Genomic DNA, 14,012 nt, shown 5'->3' with positions numbered 1-14,012 from the left:
TCTTTTAGAAGAAAACAAACATAACCCCAGGTATTTATTCAATACAGTGGCTAAATTAACGAAAAATAAAGCCTCCACAAGTGTTGACATTTCCCAACATCACAGCTGTAATGACTTCATAAACTACTTTACTTCTAAAATCGATACTATTAGAGATAAAATTGCAACCATTCAGCCGTCAGCTACAGTATCACATCAGACAGTGCACTATAGATCCCCTGAGGAACAGTTCCACTCATTCTCTACTATAGGAGAGGAAGAATTGTATAAACTTGTTAAATCATCTAAACCTACAACATGTATGTTAGACCCTATACCATCTAAGCTCTTAAAAGAGGTGCTTCCAGAAGTCATAGGTCCTCTTCTGACTATTATTAATTCCTCATTGTCATTAGGATATGTCCCCAAAACTTTCAAACTGGCTGTTATTAAGCTTCTCATCAAAAAAACACAACTTGACCCCAAAGAACTAGTTAATTATAGACCAATCTCGAATCTCCCTTTTCTGTCCAAGATACTAGAAAAGGTGGTATCCTCACAATTATATTCCTTCTTAGAGAAAAATGGTATATGTGAGGATTTCCAGTCAGGATTTAGACCGTATCATAGTACTGAGACTGCTCTTCTTAGAGTTACAAATGATCTGCTCTTATCATCTGATCGTGGGTGTATCTATCTATTAGTTTTATTGGATCTTAGTGCTGCGTTTGACACAATTGACCACAGCATTCTTTTGCATAGACTTGAACACTTTGTTGGCATCAGTGGAAGTGCATTAGCATGGTTTAAATCATACTTATATGACCGCCATCAGTTCGTAGCAGTGAATGAAGATGTATCATATCGATCACAAGTGCAGTATGGAGTACCTCAAGGCTCAGTACTAGGGCCGCTACTCTTCACACTTTATATGTTACCCTTGGGAGATATCATCAGGAAACATGGTGTTAGCTTTCACTGTTATGCTGATGATACGCAGCTCTATATTTCTTCGCGGCCCGGTGAAACACACCAATTTGAAAAACTAATGGAATGCATAGTCGATATAAAAAACTGGATGACGAGTAATTTCTTACTGCTAAATTCTGAAAAAACAGAGGTGTTAATTATAGGACCTAAAAACTTGAGGAGAAAAAAAAACAGGCTCAGTTGGGGTCAGTTCTCCTCTGACCAGACGAAACCAGTAGTTCAATTCCAGTCTTCCACGACGGCTTTGTTCATTTGCAAGGCTGAATTTATATTTTCGTAACCAACCTGATCAACAACTATAATCAACACAACCTCAATCGAAGCGATCGGCTCCAGTCCATATGTAAACCCATTCTGGAGGGAAATTAAAATAAAATAAAATAAAAACTGCATGCAAGGAAGAAGAAAATACCTTCTAAACTAACCTAAACCTAAACACAGAAATTAAGAAGATAAAGAAACACACCTTGTTTCCTTGTATGTTTTTAGAAATAAAGAAAGTATAGAAAAAACAACAATAAAAACCAGTTAGAAATGTTCTCACGCACATCCACTCACGCAAACTCACTAAACGAGAGAGAGAGAGAGAGAGAGAGAGAGGGAGAGAGAGAGAGGGAGAGAGAGAGAGAGAGAGAGACTCTACAGGAGAAGGAATGAGGAAGGTGTTTCACACACGTGACTCAGACACAGAACCAGGAAGCAGGAATCACCTGATTTCAGGGAAAGAGAAACTGAAGTGTAGTTGAGCTGTTGTGTGTTTGTGTCTCTGTATTCAAGCAGTAAAATGGCAGAAACCAGAGTTTCTCAGGAAGAGTTCTTGTGTGCAGTGTGTCTGGATCTGCTGAAGGATCCAGTGACAACTTCCTGTGGACACAGTTACTGTAAGATCTGTATTACAGACTGCTGGGATCAGGAGGATCAGAAGAGAGTCTACAGCTGTCCTCAGTGCAGACAGACCTTCAGTCCAAGACCTGCTTTATCTAGAAACACCATGCTGGCTGAAGTGGTGGAGAAACTGAAGAAGACCAGACTGTCTGATGACTGTTACGCTGGAGCTGGAGATGTGCAGTGTGACGTCTGTACTGGAAGAAAATACAGAGCCGTCAAGTCCTGTCTGATGTGTCTGAACTCTTACTGTCAGAATCACCTCCAACAACATGAGAGTTTCTTTAGAGGAAAGAGACACAATCTGACTGAAGCTACTGGACGACTGCAGGAGATGATCTGCCAGAAACATGAGAAGATCCTCGAGGTTTTCTGTCGCACTGATCAGAAATGTATATGTGTGCTGTGTACAGTTACTGAACATAAAAACCACGACATTGTATCAGCTGCAGATCAGAGGACAGAGAAACAGGTATTTAACACTAGACACTGATGAAATATTGCTGACACTCATTTCATATTTGTTTATATCAGCACCTTATTAACAATCTTTCGTAAAACAGACCTTGATTAAGCAAAATCAATCAATCAATCAATCAATCACCTTTATTTATATAGCGCTTTAAACAAAATACATTGCGTCAAAGCACTGTACAACATTAATTTGGAAAACAGTGTGTCAATAATGCAGAATGATAGTTAAAGGCAGTTCATCATTGAATTCAGTGATGTCATCTCTGTTCAGTTTAAATAGTGTCTGTGCATTTATTTGCAATCAAGTCAATGATATCGCTGTAGATGAAGTGACCCCAACTAAGCAAGCCAGAGGCGACAGCGGCAAGGAACCGAAACTCCATCGGTGACAGAATGGAGAAAAAACCTTGGGAGAAACCAGGCTCAGTTGGGGTCAGTTCTCCTCTGACCAGACGAAACCAGTAGTTCAATTCCAGACTGCAGCAAAGTCAGATTGTGCAGAAGAATCATCTGTTTCCTGTGGTCTTGTCCTGGTGCTCCTCTGAGACAAGGTCTTTACAGGGGATCTGTATCTGGGCTCTAGTTGTCCTGGTCTCCGCTGTCTTTCAGGGATGTAGAGGTCCTTTCTAGGTGCTGATCCACCATCTGGTCTGGATACGTGCTGGATCTGTAGTTTGTTTACTAAGCGTGCAGAACAACCACCCAATAAAGCATTACAACAATCTAACCTTGAAGTCATAAATGCATGGATTAACATTTCTGCATTTGACATTGAGAGCATAGGCCGTAATTTAGATATATTTTTGAGATGGAAAAATGCAGTTTTACAAATGCTAGAAACGTGGCTTTCTAAGGAAAGATTGGGATCAAACAGATCCTCTGTTTCCGGAACCGGACAGTGTACAGGAGTCCCTGAGCTAGACGCATCCAAAGCCGTATCTAGAGCCCCAACATTCTTACTGTCCTCAATTAAAGTTTGGATGCGTGTCTCTAATTCTGAAATCTTCTCTGTCAGCCTAACTGTTTCCCTGCATTTATCACATGTGAATCCCTCATCAGCGACAGAGATAGATAAACTGTACATGTGGCAAGAGGTGCAAATAACAATTGCAGGAGAAGCCATTACTCACCGTGCTTGATGAAATATTCTTACTGCGGTTGTTTGATGAACTTGTGAAAAACTGCAGCGTGAGAGAGGAGAAAAGAGAACGCTAATGACAAGCTAACGAGTGCTAACGCTTTGCAGGTGTACTGCACTCACGGATATAAAATAAAAGTAAACAAAGTTAACCTGATAAGATTGATCGATAATATCAGAAATATGGTGTGAATTAAGTTATATTGTAACAACTTAAAAAACAAACAAACAAACAGACAGTGATAGTAAGAAAGATTATAGAGAAAAAATATAAAATAAAAACAGCTACAAGGAGCTATGATTAGCTACAGAACATACCTGTCAAGTATCCCGTTTTGGCCGGGAAAGTCACGTATTTTACCCTTCTTTCCCGCCGTCCTCCCGTATTAGTATTTTCCCGTAAATCTCCCGTATTTTTATTTATTATTTTTTTACCTGCGTTATTAATAAAATAATAATAATAAAAACATTCCCAATCTGAGCTCTGTCACTAGTCTCGCGATAACTCCCACCTGTAGCAGCCTGTCGCGAGGGGTGTGTGAGGTCAGATGACATGAGTTATAACGTGGGAAAAACAACAACAACAAAAGAAAAAACAGAGACGGATGATGGATGCTACAATAGAGAGTGAAGGCACACCTGCCAAAAACCAAAACCCATGTGTAAATACCGTGATAAATGGGACAGCGAATTTACTTTTTTTAAAGAATGCAAAGTCTGCAACAAATTGGTACAACAACTCACTAAAAGAGTAAAAGAAAAGTTATGTGAAATGAAAAGAAAAACTGTTAAAGAAAAGCAATATGAAATGAAAAGAATGTGTGGAATTAAAATAAAAAGTAAATGTAAAGACATCAATGTTAAATTAACAGAAAATATGCAAAAAAGCCTTTAAATAAATGCTCTTCATATATACCCTTTTGTGTTTTAATTTGGGCTATAACACCTGTCTTAAAATGTAAGGGATACTGGAGCTTTGTTGGGGTGGTGGGACTGCTCGCAATGGGCGCTGGAAAATTTCCCTTATTTTCAAATCCAAAACTTGACAGGTATGCTACAGAAGGCCAACAGGAAGTAGAGAAAACACTGTCCAACAGCGACACCAACAGGCAACCAACGTGTGAAAATAAAATAATGGGGTGAACTATTCACAAATTCTTTGACAAAATATATAAACTAGCATCAGTCAAAACGCAGAAACACTGTCCATGTGAAGCTCTACGTCTGTGTCAGTTTCACTTTTATAACACTTACACTTAGAGTAATTCATGCTGATATGATGATTGTAACTCATCATCACTTCTGGAGATTGAACCTACAGCCGTTAGTTATCAGCTCCTCTTTTACTGGATTGATCTGTTCTCATGATGATTTAGTGTCAGTAGTTTTCTGTGAGATTGACGATCATCTGTTTGTCCTGCAGAAGCAGCTGAAGGAGACTCAGAAGACGCTCCAGCAGAGAATCCAGCAGAGAGAGAAAGATCTCCAGCAGCTGAGAGAGACTGTGGAGTCTCATAAGGTGAGTCTGGAGAAGAAGAGAAGTTTGTCTCCGTCTCAGTTCAGACTCACTGAAGCTGAATCACTGTGTGTCCTAACAGCGCTCTGCACAGACAGCAGTGGAGGACAGTGAGAGGATCTTTACTGAGCTCATCCGCTCCATTGAGAGAAGCCGCTCTGAGCTGATACGACTGATCAGAGATCAGGAAAAGACTGCAGTGAGTCGAGCTGAAGAACGACTGGAGCGACTGGAGCAGGAGATCAATGATCTGAGGAGGAGAGACGCTGAGCTGGAGCAGCTTTCACACACACAGGATCACATCCAGTTCCTGCAGGTAACACACATCTAGAAGAACAGGTTCATAGTGGACTTGAGCAGATCCTGCTGTGACAGAGACTCACAGAGAAACAGTTCATGAGTGTCTTATTATATAATCATCAGTCAGACTCTCATCTGATCATCTTCTTCTGAAAGAGACGACGCTTACAAATGGCTTTCAGCTCTGGAGATCTGTTAGGAATCATTTCTCTGAACTCTTTCTTCTGGAAGATGTATTTAGCTGCTAAACACTGCTAGCGCCACCAACTGTTCAAAACTTCACTAACATTTCAACTTTTTCTCCTAATTTATCCTTCTGATTTATTACATCATGGTTTTTATTGGCCTGTAACCATGAAGACCCCACACATGAAGTCAGTCTGTATATTAGCAATGCTTCAGTGTATTGAAACCAATCCAAACCTGAGCGTGTCTTAAGGGTCCTTGTGAAGTTTCAGTGTCTCTAACTGCTCTAAAGTTATAAATGATGCTCAATCTTAGGGTGACCAAATGTGACATTATCCCAGAAAATATCCAGGTTTTGGCTTTGGTTTCCTGTTTTCACACTTAATGAAGGTAATGATCGTTTGACAAATAACATGCAGTAATTGTATGTAATCGACCAGTCGTGCTGCGTGAGAAGGATCTACAGAGAACGGTCAAAGCGATGCAGATGCGTGTACATATTAGTGTTAGACTTGAAGCAGCACTGAGTAGACCGATCAGTGTATGACATCAGAGTGATTCAAAAACACAAGAAGCTGTTTCACAATACTTTGTAGTACAACAATTGGTCTGCACATTGCAAACAAATCCAAAACCTGGATATTTTAGACAATATAGAAATCCTGGCAAGGATGTGTCCTGGGAAAATGGCACGTTTGATGACCCTAGTTAATCTGATCATAGCCTTTGAGCTGCTTTTCCTAGAATGAGTCTCCATTGATGTGCTTGAGCTGTTAGATGAACATTTATGTTCTTAGGAGATGTTTTATCATCCAAACTATTTCCTAGAAAGTTCACAGAGAGTGTAAGTGTAAAAATACTAGACTCTTTAGCTCTAATGTGATTTAATGAATATGAGAAGAATGAAGCTGATGCTGTGAAAGTGCTGGATTGAGGAGAGTTACTAAAGATCAAATCTGATGTTCCTGAAGGTTATTGAGTGAAGTGTGGAGCTGATGAGTTTGATTTCTGTTTTCTGTAGAGTTTCCAGTCTCTCTCAGCTCCTCCTGAATCTACAGATGTAAATGATGATCTCTTCAGTTCTCTCTTCTCTTCTGATGATCTGAGAGAATCTGTCCATCAGCTGAGAGACAAACTGGAGGATTTCTGCAAAGAGCAGCTGAAGAAGATCTCAGACAGAGGTAAAGTCCTGGAGATTCATCTGCTCTCAGAAACCAGTCCATCATCATCTCATATCATGGAGAACATCATATTAGAAATGTGTTAGGAATAGATACAGGATCATGAGAATCACACTGTTCATGTCTGTTGATTTCCACAGTCCCATTCACCAGCATTGATCTCTGGACCAGGAAGGACTTCCTACAATGTAAGTCAGTAAGAAAACCAGCAGAAAACTCTCTGAGAGTCTTCATGTTCTTCCTGTAGAAGGAGAAAGAAGAGTTTTATAACTGATGATGTAAATGATGATGTTCACAGATATCTGTTCATCTGTACTGAGACACTGATGATACACTGAACATGAAGAGATCAAACAGATTCATAATTCCTGATTCTGATGTGTTTTATCTCCATCAGATTCCCATCAGTTCACTCTGGATCTGAACACAGTGAATAAACTCCTCCGTCTGTCTGAGAACAACAGAGTGATTACTGACACTGACACAGTCCAGTCGTATCCTGATCATCCAGACAGATTTGATGATGTGTGTCAGGTGTTGTGTAGAGAGAGTGTGTGTGGACGCTGTTACTGGGAGATTGAGTGGAGAGGAGTTAATGTGGATATATCAGTGTCATATAAGAGCATCAGCAGGAAGGGAGGTGTTGAGTGTATGTTTGGACGTAATGATCAGTCCTGGAGTTTGATCTGCTCTTTCTACAGTTACTCATTCAGACACAATAACATAAAGACTGATCTCTCTGTGAAGTCCATCATCAGGAGAATAGGAGTGTTTGTGGATCACAGAGCAGGAACTCTGTCCTTCTACAGCGTCTCTGACACAATGAGCCTCATCCACACAGTCCAGACCACATTCACTCAGACGCTCTATCCTGGGTTTAGGGTTTGGTTTGGATCAGTGAAACTGTGTTGATGAATCAGAATAGACTGACGAGAGATTCTACCCATAATGCTTTTGATGATGAATCAGTAACAGTGAGATGTTGTAGTCTTTTCTTCTTTTCTCTTCATGACATTAATACTGCAGCTGATCTTCTGTCACTGAAATACCTCAGAATAAATGTGTAATAAATCCTCATACAGACAGTAAGATCAGTGTGTGTTTCTGTGCTAGTGATGTGTGGATCGATCCTCAAAGAGATCACCGTAGCACCATTTTGGAGAATATGAGCAGCGTACGCTCTACAGTGACAGAGAAGACAAATTGTTGAATGAAGTAATTATTTTAGTTTTCTTCATGTGCAAAAGTATTGTCATTGCTTCATAATGTTACGGTTGAACCAGTGATGGCAGATGAACTATTCTGAAGATGTCTTTCATACTTTACTGGACCTTGACAGTGTAAGTTATTTAACAGTCTATGGGACAGTCACAAGCCTCCCGGTTTTCATCCGAAGACGAACAAAGCTTTTACAGTTTTGGAACAACACGAGGGTAAATAATTAATGACAAAATAATCATTTTGGGGTGGAGTATCCCTTTAATTTTCGATACTTTCGATACGGATACTGATGCTGTGAGGATCGATCATTTCTGCAAATCATTTCTGATAAAAACTGCATATTTGAACCATAAATTGTATTTATTTATCAAGACATTCGGTGCATATAGTAAGCTTCTAGGTGGAAAATCAGCTATATTAGTGAATAATTGTGTTGGATAGAAGTTAAAACCATTTCTCCTGCTCATCTGAACACAAGCAAGTGCTGAAAGACAGGACCAATCAATCACACACAGTGTTCACTGGTCTTTCCTGGCACCTCAAATACATGATTATATGGTGATTTTGCTGTTGTAAACACTACTGTTTGTTCTGAATTTATTCATTTTTTTGAATGATAATGAAAACAGGATTGATAAGTATAATTTTGAGGATGAAAATCAGTATAAGCATGTTTTATCAGTGTTCTGATAATTATTTTTAAGGCATTTTATGATTTGTAAATAAATATTGTAATAAAAATAGTACTTTTTACAAGATCCCTCAACACCGTTTAAACATTTTCCAATCAAACAGCAAGCATGAAAGAGAACAGGCACCTTTGTTTATATTGCTGTGTGTAGAACTATGTTAGCTGCATATTTTTATATAAATATTGAATTTTAATATAATGTAAATATGTTCCCTGCACTTTATTTGGACAGGTGTATTCATGTAGATGTTTCTTGATTTAATTGTAGATTTAAATTCAGGGAGACAAGATGGTCTATGAATGACTCTGCATTTTATCCGTATCTGAAATGAGGCGATGTGAACACTACAGAGCGCTGAACTCTCTCATGCAGTGCATGTTTCATTCATACTCAAAGCCAGAGGGCGCTCTCACGCAGAAAGTCCAAAACAGACTCATAGAAGTAATAACTTATGATGTGCAGGAAATCCCTAATATGGACAAAAGCATCTGGCTTATCTGCTGTAATACATTTTTACTGATGAAACCCAAAGACAATAAACACACGATTGGGAAAATATATTGTTTATGTATTTTTGAAGTTATCTCCAGGTAATAAATAAACTTTATGAATAATGCTGTTCTGTCAGGACCATTATCGTCGAAGATAACTTATAATATCATACATTTTAGGATGGGGGTATGGATCTGTTTTTCTGCAGCCTGCACGGATAGAACACATAAATAGCACATAAATACCCCCCCCCCTCCCCCAGGGTAAACAATACAGAACCAGCATTAATGATTAATGTAGCAGATATCATTAATGTGCTGAGTGATTATGTTATATATCAACATAATTCAGCGGTCTGATCAAGAAGAAATATCCAGTGCCAAGTCCTGACTGGATGAGAGGAGGAGTTGGGGATGGAGGAGGATGATTAGCTTCTGAGCAAAGTGATAGCTGCTGAATAATGACTGAAAGGATCTTATAAACAGAATCATGACTGGTGTTGTATTCCTAGGTAGACATGGATCAGATGAGGGTCTGAATGAACACTACACTGATTGATATATCATTTAGTATATAAACTATAACATATATTTCCTGCCTTATTCTGTGATAAAAATGGAAAAATGTGTTCATGGTAGCCTTTATAAACCAATAAAAATATTGTGATTAGTAAAATAGTAAAATATTATAGGCCCTTGCTGCAGCTAACTTTCTTAAAGTTTCACCTTTAGGGGTACAACAGCCTGGCAGACTTTTACACAAATTAACCAAGGTTTTATTTACGATGAGTCAGCCTACAGGGATGAGGTGCCACCAGCAACCTGGAACTAAACACCCAGAAGACTAAGGAGATCATTGTGGTCTTCAGGCGGACTAGGAATCATGCACACACACCCATCTACATCAACGGAGCTGCAGTGGAGCGTGTGTCCAGTTCCTTGACATCCACATCTCAGATGACCTCACCTGGTCCCTAAACACCTCCACCCTGGTCAAACAGGCACAGCAGTGCCTTTACTTCTTACAGAGCCTAAAGAAAGTTCACCTGAGTCCCAGGATCCTTGCTGAATTCTACCGCTGTACCATTGAGAGCATCTCAGTGTGGTCCAGCAATCGCTCCGTATCTGACCACAGAGCGCTCCAGCGGGTGGAGAACACTGGTCATCAGATCACCGGCACCCAGTTAACTTCCACTGAGAACATCTATCACAAGCGCTGTCTGGACAGGGCAAGAAACATCATCGAGGAAACCTCTCACCCTAACCGTGGACTCTTCACCCTCCTCTCGTCCGGCAGGTGTTACAGGTGTCTACACTCTCTAGTAAACTCAGGAAGAGCTTCTTCTCCAAGACTGTGACACTCCTGAACTCCACACCACCAATCTACCCTGCACCGCACACAGTACTTTACATGTGTCTGCACGAATCATATTTTACACAGACTGCACACTGTTCTAGTTATTACACTGTAAACTGTCTAAAGTTGTTACTGCACATAGCACAGTCAACTATTTCTATAAATATCATTGCACTACTGTTATTTTGCATATGATACATTGTTCAACAATATATTTGCACATTCATCCAACTGTTTTTATTATCAGTGTTCTCACGATCCTGCTGTTCATAATGTATATATAATCCTTCATTGCTCTGTTCATAATGTACATACAATCCCTACATTGCATTCATATTTATATTCTTTATATACTCTGCTCAATATTGTATATAACAGCTCCACTGTAAATTCTGTATATCATAGCTTCACTTACTCTGCACTTATATGTATATAAAACACTATATTCTTGCACTTCTGGTTAGATGCTAACTGCATTTCATTAGCTCTGTACTTGTATTCTGCATAATGACAATAAAGTTGAATATAATCTAATTTACGGTAACCACAGTTTCCCACAGTATTTAAAGTAAAACTGCAGTAACCACAAATTTACCATGGTAATAATAATAATAATCAATGTTTTATTATTTAGAGCACTGTTTTAATTGTCATGCATTTAATTGTTAAATGCGCATTTAATTATTTACAGTTGAATTATTTTTTACTGTAAGTTACATCTTGTTTATAATTAGTCTTAAAGTATGTAAATTACACAAATTTCAAGCAACTATAGCTATACTATTATTCAATAAGCAATTACATGACAATCAAGGAAAATAGTCTTGTACTCTTTTTAATTCATTTGTCACCCCATGTTTTTTCTAAATGCTTAATGTAAACATGTTTAGTGTGCCATTACAAATATTAACTAATGGTTTAATGTGTTTGAGTGTGTGTGTATATCCTATGTTATAGAGACAAAATATCACTGCAAAATATCAATATCCCCAATTTTAAAAAAAAATCTTTTTTTTTTTCTCTTGGGCCAGATTTGAATATCCCTGGTGTAAAGCAATAGAGAATACAGTGTGTCCAGCAGAGGTCAGTGTGTCTCTGATTCACTCTTTAGTGTTGGGAAGTATTTTTCTGACAGCAGCAGGTTTTTATAAAGGTAGTCTTTGCATGCCAATTATATTTGTAATATAAATTACGTAATTTAAAATAAATTTGCATGCGCAAAATAAGTTTAGTAAAAGTGTAAATCAAGTTCTAAACTTTTTCTTAGTTTACCATGTTTTGTAAGTGTAAATCATATGTAACTGGGGGGGGGGGCAAATAAATATTACAAGATATATAATGAAAGTAGTGAGTTGTGACTCTGGTGTTACTGTTACTGTTTTTTTATTCTGAAATAAAAATCAGGCTGATGACATCACTCGACTCCCTTCCTCTTATTTCCTGAAAAGGCCCATGTCTCTTTTCAGTTATCAGAAATATTCTCATTTATCTCATGATTTCATATGAAGCTTTAAGTGAAAGTCACTGTTATGACCTATTGTTAAGGAATAAAAAGAAAATCTACTTCTTAATTTAGTGATTACCGTGATTGACAACAGATGGTTTGAGAGCTTGCAGCAGTGGTGTACCTTCCTTACGGGTAACACCAGTGAAGATCAGTTTATGTTTATGTTCTTTCACTAACGGCTTTCACTTATTGCCAAATGTATGACAAATGTCACAATGTAGTGTTATCTACTTAATTATAGTTGAAGAATAAGGATCTTTAGTCACTGGTGATACTTTTGTTCTGTCACAATAAATAAATGTGTCACGTGTGACATGATGATAATTTTACTCTGCTACACTCAAGGATTAAAATTTTAAGGATTGCATCATTGTTTGTTTATTACTGTTTTACAAATATTTTCATTGTTATAGCAAATACATGCTTGCACAAATGAACTAATGTCATTCAATCACACTTTTAACAGACCATATTGAAAAAAAAATGATCTCCTTATTTTTTGCATTATGTTTATTTTTCTGTAACTCTGACTGTATGTATTTAAAAAACAATAAATAATTTTTCATAAAAAAACTTTACAATCCCTTCTATAAACATATATTATTGTATTGTTAATGTTTATAATTTTAATAACAAGGTAAACATAGTTTTCAAGAAACAAAATCAACACCAAAGGTCTCCATCCAATTCTTTCTGTTCCCAGAGCATAGAGACGAACTCCAAAGGTGAGAGAGACTGCTTCAGACAGAAGACTTGTGTTATTGCTAGAAAACTGTGGCCACGAAGAGGTAATGTACCTGGTTCATCTGTTAAGCTGAGCTCTTTATTCTTCCTTTTGATTCTTAATTTAGATCGGCAGTGTCCTTAAAGAGGAGTTTTCACAAACTGAAGCAGCTGTCTGGTGATTGGCTTTGCTATAAAGCTGTTGCTTGATAAGCTTCATTGGGTCATGATCCTGGGGTCCTCCTTTCACTGACCCCCTCTTGTGGTCATCCTACACACTCTTTCTCTACACCATCACTTTAACTTCATTAGTCCCAGCTGTCTCCACTTACACAATCCTTTCACCTGTTTCCCCTATTTCTACCTCCTCTTTCTCTGCCCCTTTTGTCAGTTTATTCCTAGCTATCTTTGCTGAAGACACATCTCTTACCTGCTGAGTCAAGTGTTGTCCTGTCTTGTCATGTGCGGTTTGTCTTGAAGCCTTTCTCCTTCACGCTCCTTACTGTGCTCTACCAACTCAGACGGACGCGGTATCCAGCCTACGGTACACACTCTCTCTACGAGCTTCGCCTCTCGCCGTACCCTCTATTGGGATCTTCCACTGCACCTGGCACGGCTGCCGCTCATCCCGAATCTCAGTAACTAGTTTCCCTGCCACCTTTTGTTAATGCTCAGGGTTTATGAGTGAAGATTTCTGTTTTGACTGATACCTCTGTCTCCGGAGTGGATTTATGTTTCCCGTAGATTTTTTTACTGTTTCTAATTTTCATTAAAAGACTGTGATTGAGAATCTCGCCTTTTGGTCCTCTATCTTCCACCTAATAAATAAGAATATTTTATATTATAAAGAATATATAATACAATTTTACAGTATATTTTACAGTATAAAGAATAAACTAACCAGTTATGGACCAAGCGAGCAGCAATCCCTTTCAAGCGGCGGTCGAGCTCCAGGGTGCCATGTTGGGCAGACACGAGCAGGAGATATCCACCGCTCACCAGGCTGTGGACTCCCTTGCCAAAGATGGCTGACCTCTCTCATCGGGTGCATCAGATTCGTCACGAGCCACCCACCACTGAGATCCGTGAGGTGTCTGGACCGTGAATCAACAATCCCCTGTCTACTCCGGTGAGCCAAATCAATGCCGTTCCTTTCTCACCCAGTGCAAGGTTGTCTTCTCGGTACAGCCCGCTACTTACGTTCAGGACCGGGCCAAGGCGGCCTACGTTATCTCCCTACTCACAGGACGAGCTCGAGAATGGGGAGTGGCAAACTGGGAGGTGGAGAGTGGTTGCGTCACCGACTTCACTCTCTTCAAGCGAGAGATGATCCGTGTGTATGACCGGTCGGCCCACGGAGAAGAGGCTTAAC

General features: G+C 39.0%; 1 protein-coding gene across 1 annotated transcript; it reads left to right on the top strand.

Annotated features, from left to right (window-relative positions):
• Positions 1-1,612: 1,612 nt before the first annotated feature.
• Positions 1,613-13,282, top strand: LOC113084146 (E3 ubiquitin/ISG15 ligase TRIM25-like). Its single transcript, XM_026254793.1, has 5 exons — positions 1,613-2,326; positions 4,890-4,985; positions 5,065-5,298; positions 6,490-6,642; positions 13,121-13,282. Exons 1-5 carry the CDS (start codon positions 1,754-1,756, stop codon positions 13,280-13,282), a joined length of 1,218 nt encoding a protein of 405 aa, XP_026110578.1. The 5' UTR covers positions 1,613-1,753.
• Positions 13,283-14,012: the final 730 nt, after the last annotated feature.

Source organism: Carassius auratus, unplaced genomic scaffold, assembly GCF_003368295.1.
Source record: "Carassius auratus strain Wakin unplaced genomic scaffold, ASM336829v1 scaf_tig00039774, whole genome shotgun sequence".
In the NCBI taxonomy this organism is placed as follows: Eukaryota; Metazoa; Chordata; class Actinopteri; order Cypriniformes; family Cyprinidae; genus Carassius; species Carassius auratus.
The sequence above is the reverse complement of the archived record's forward strand: the minus strand, read 5'-3'. Positions and strand labels throughout refer to the sequence as shown.

Coding starts and splice junctions, on each gene's coding strand:
- LOC113084146 (XM_026254793.1), top strand. CDS start 1,754: ATGGCAGAAACCAGAGTTTCTCAGGAAGAGTTCTTGTGTGCAGTGTGT. Junction 2,327..4,889: donor ATCAGAGGACAGAGAAACAG/GTATTTAACACT, acceptor TTTGTCCTGCAG/AAGCAGCTGAAGGAGACTCA. Junction 6,643..13,120: donor AGCAGCTGAAGAAGATCTCA/GACAGAGGTAAA, acceptor TTTGTCTTGAAG/CCTTTCTCCTTCACGCTCCT.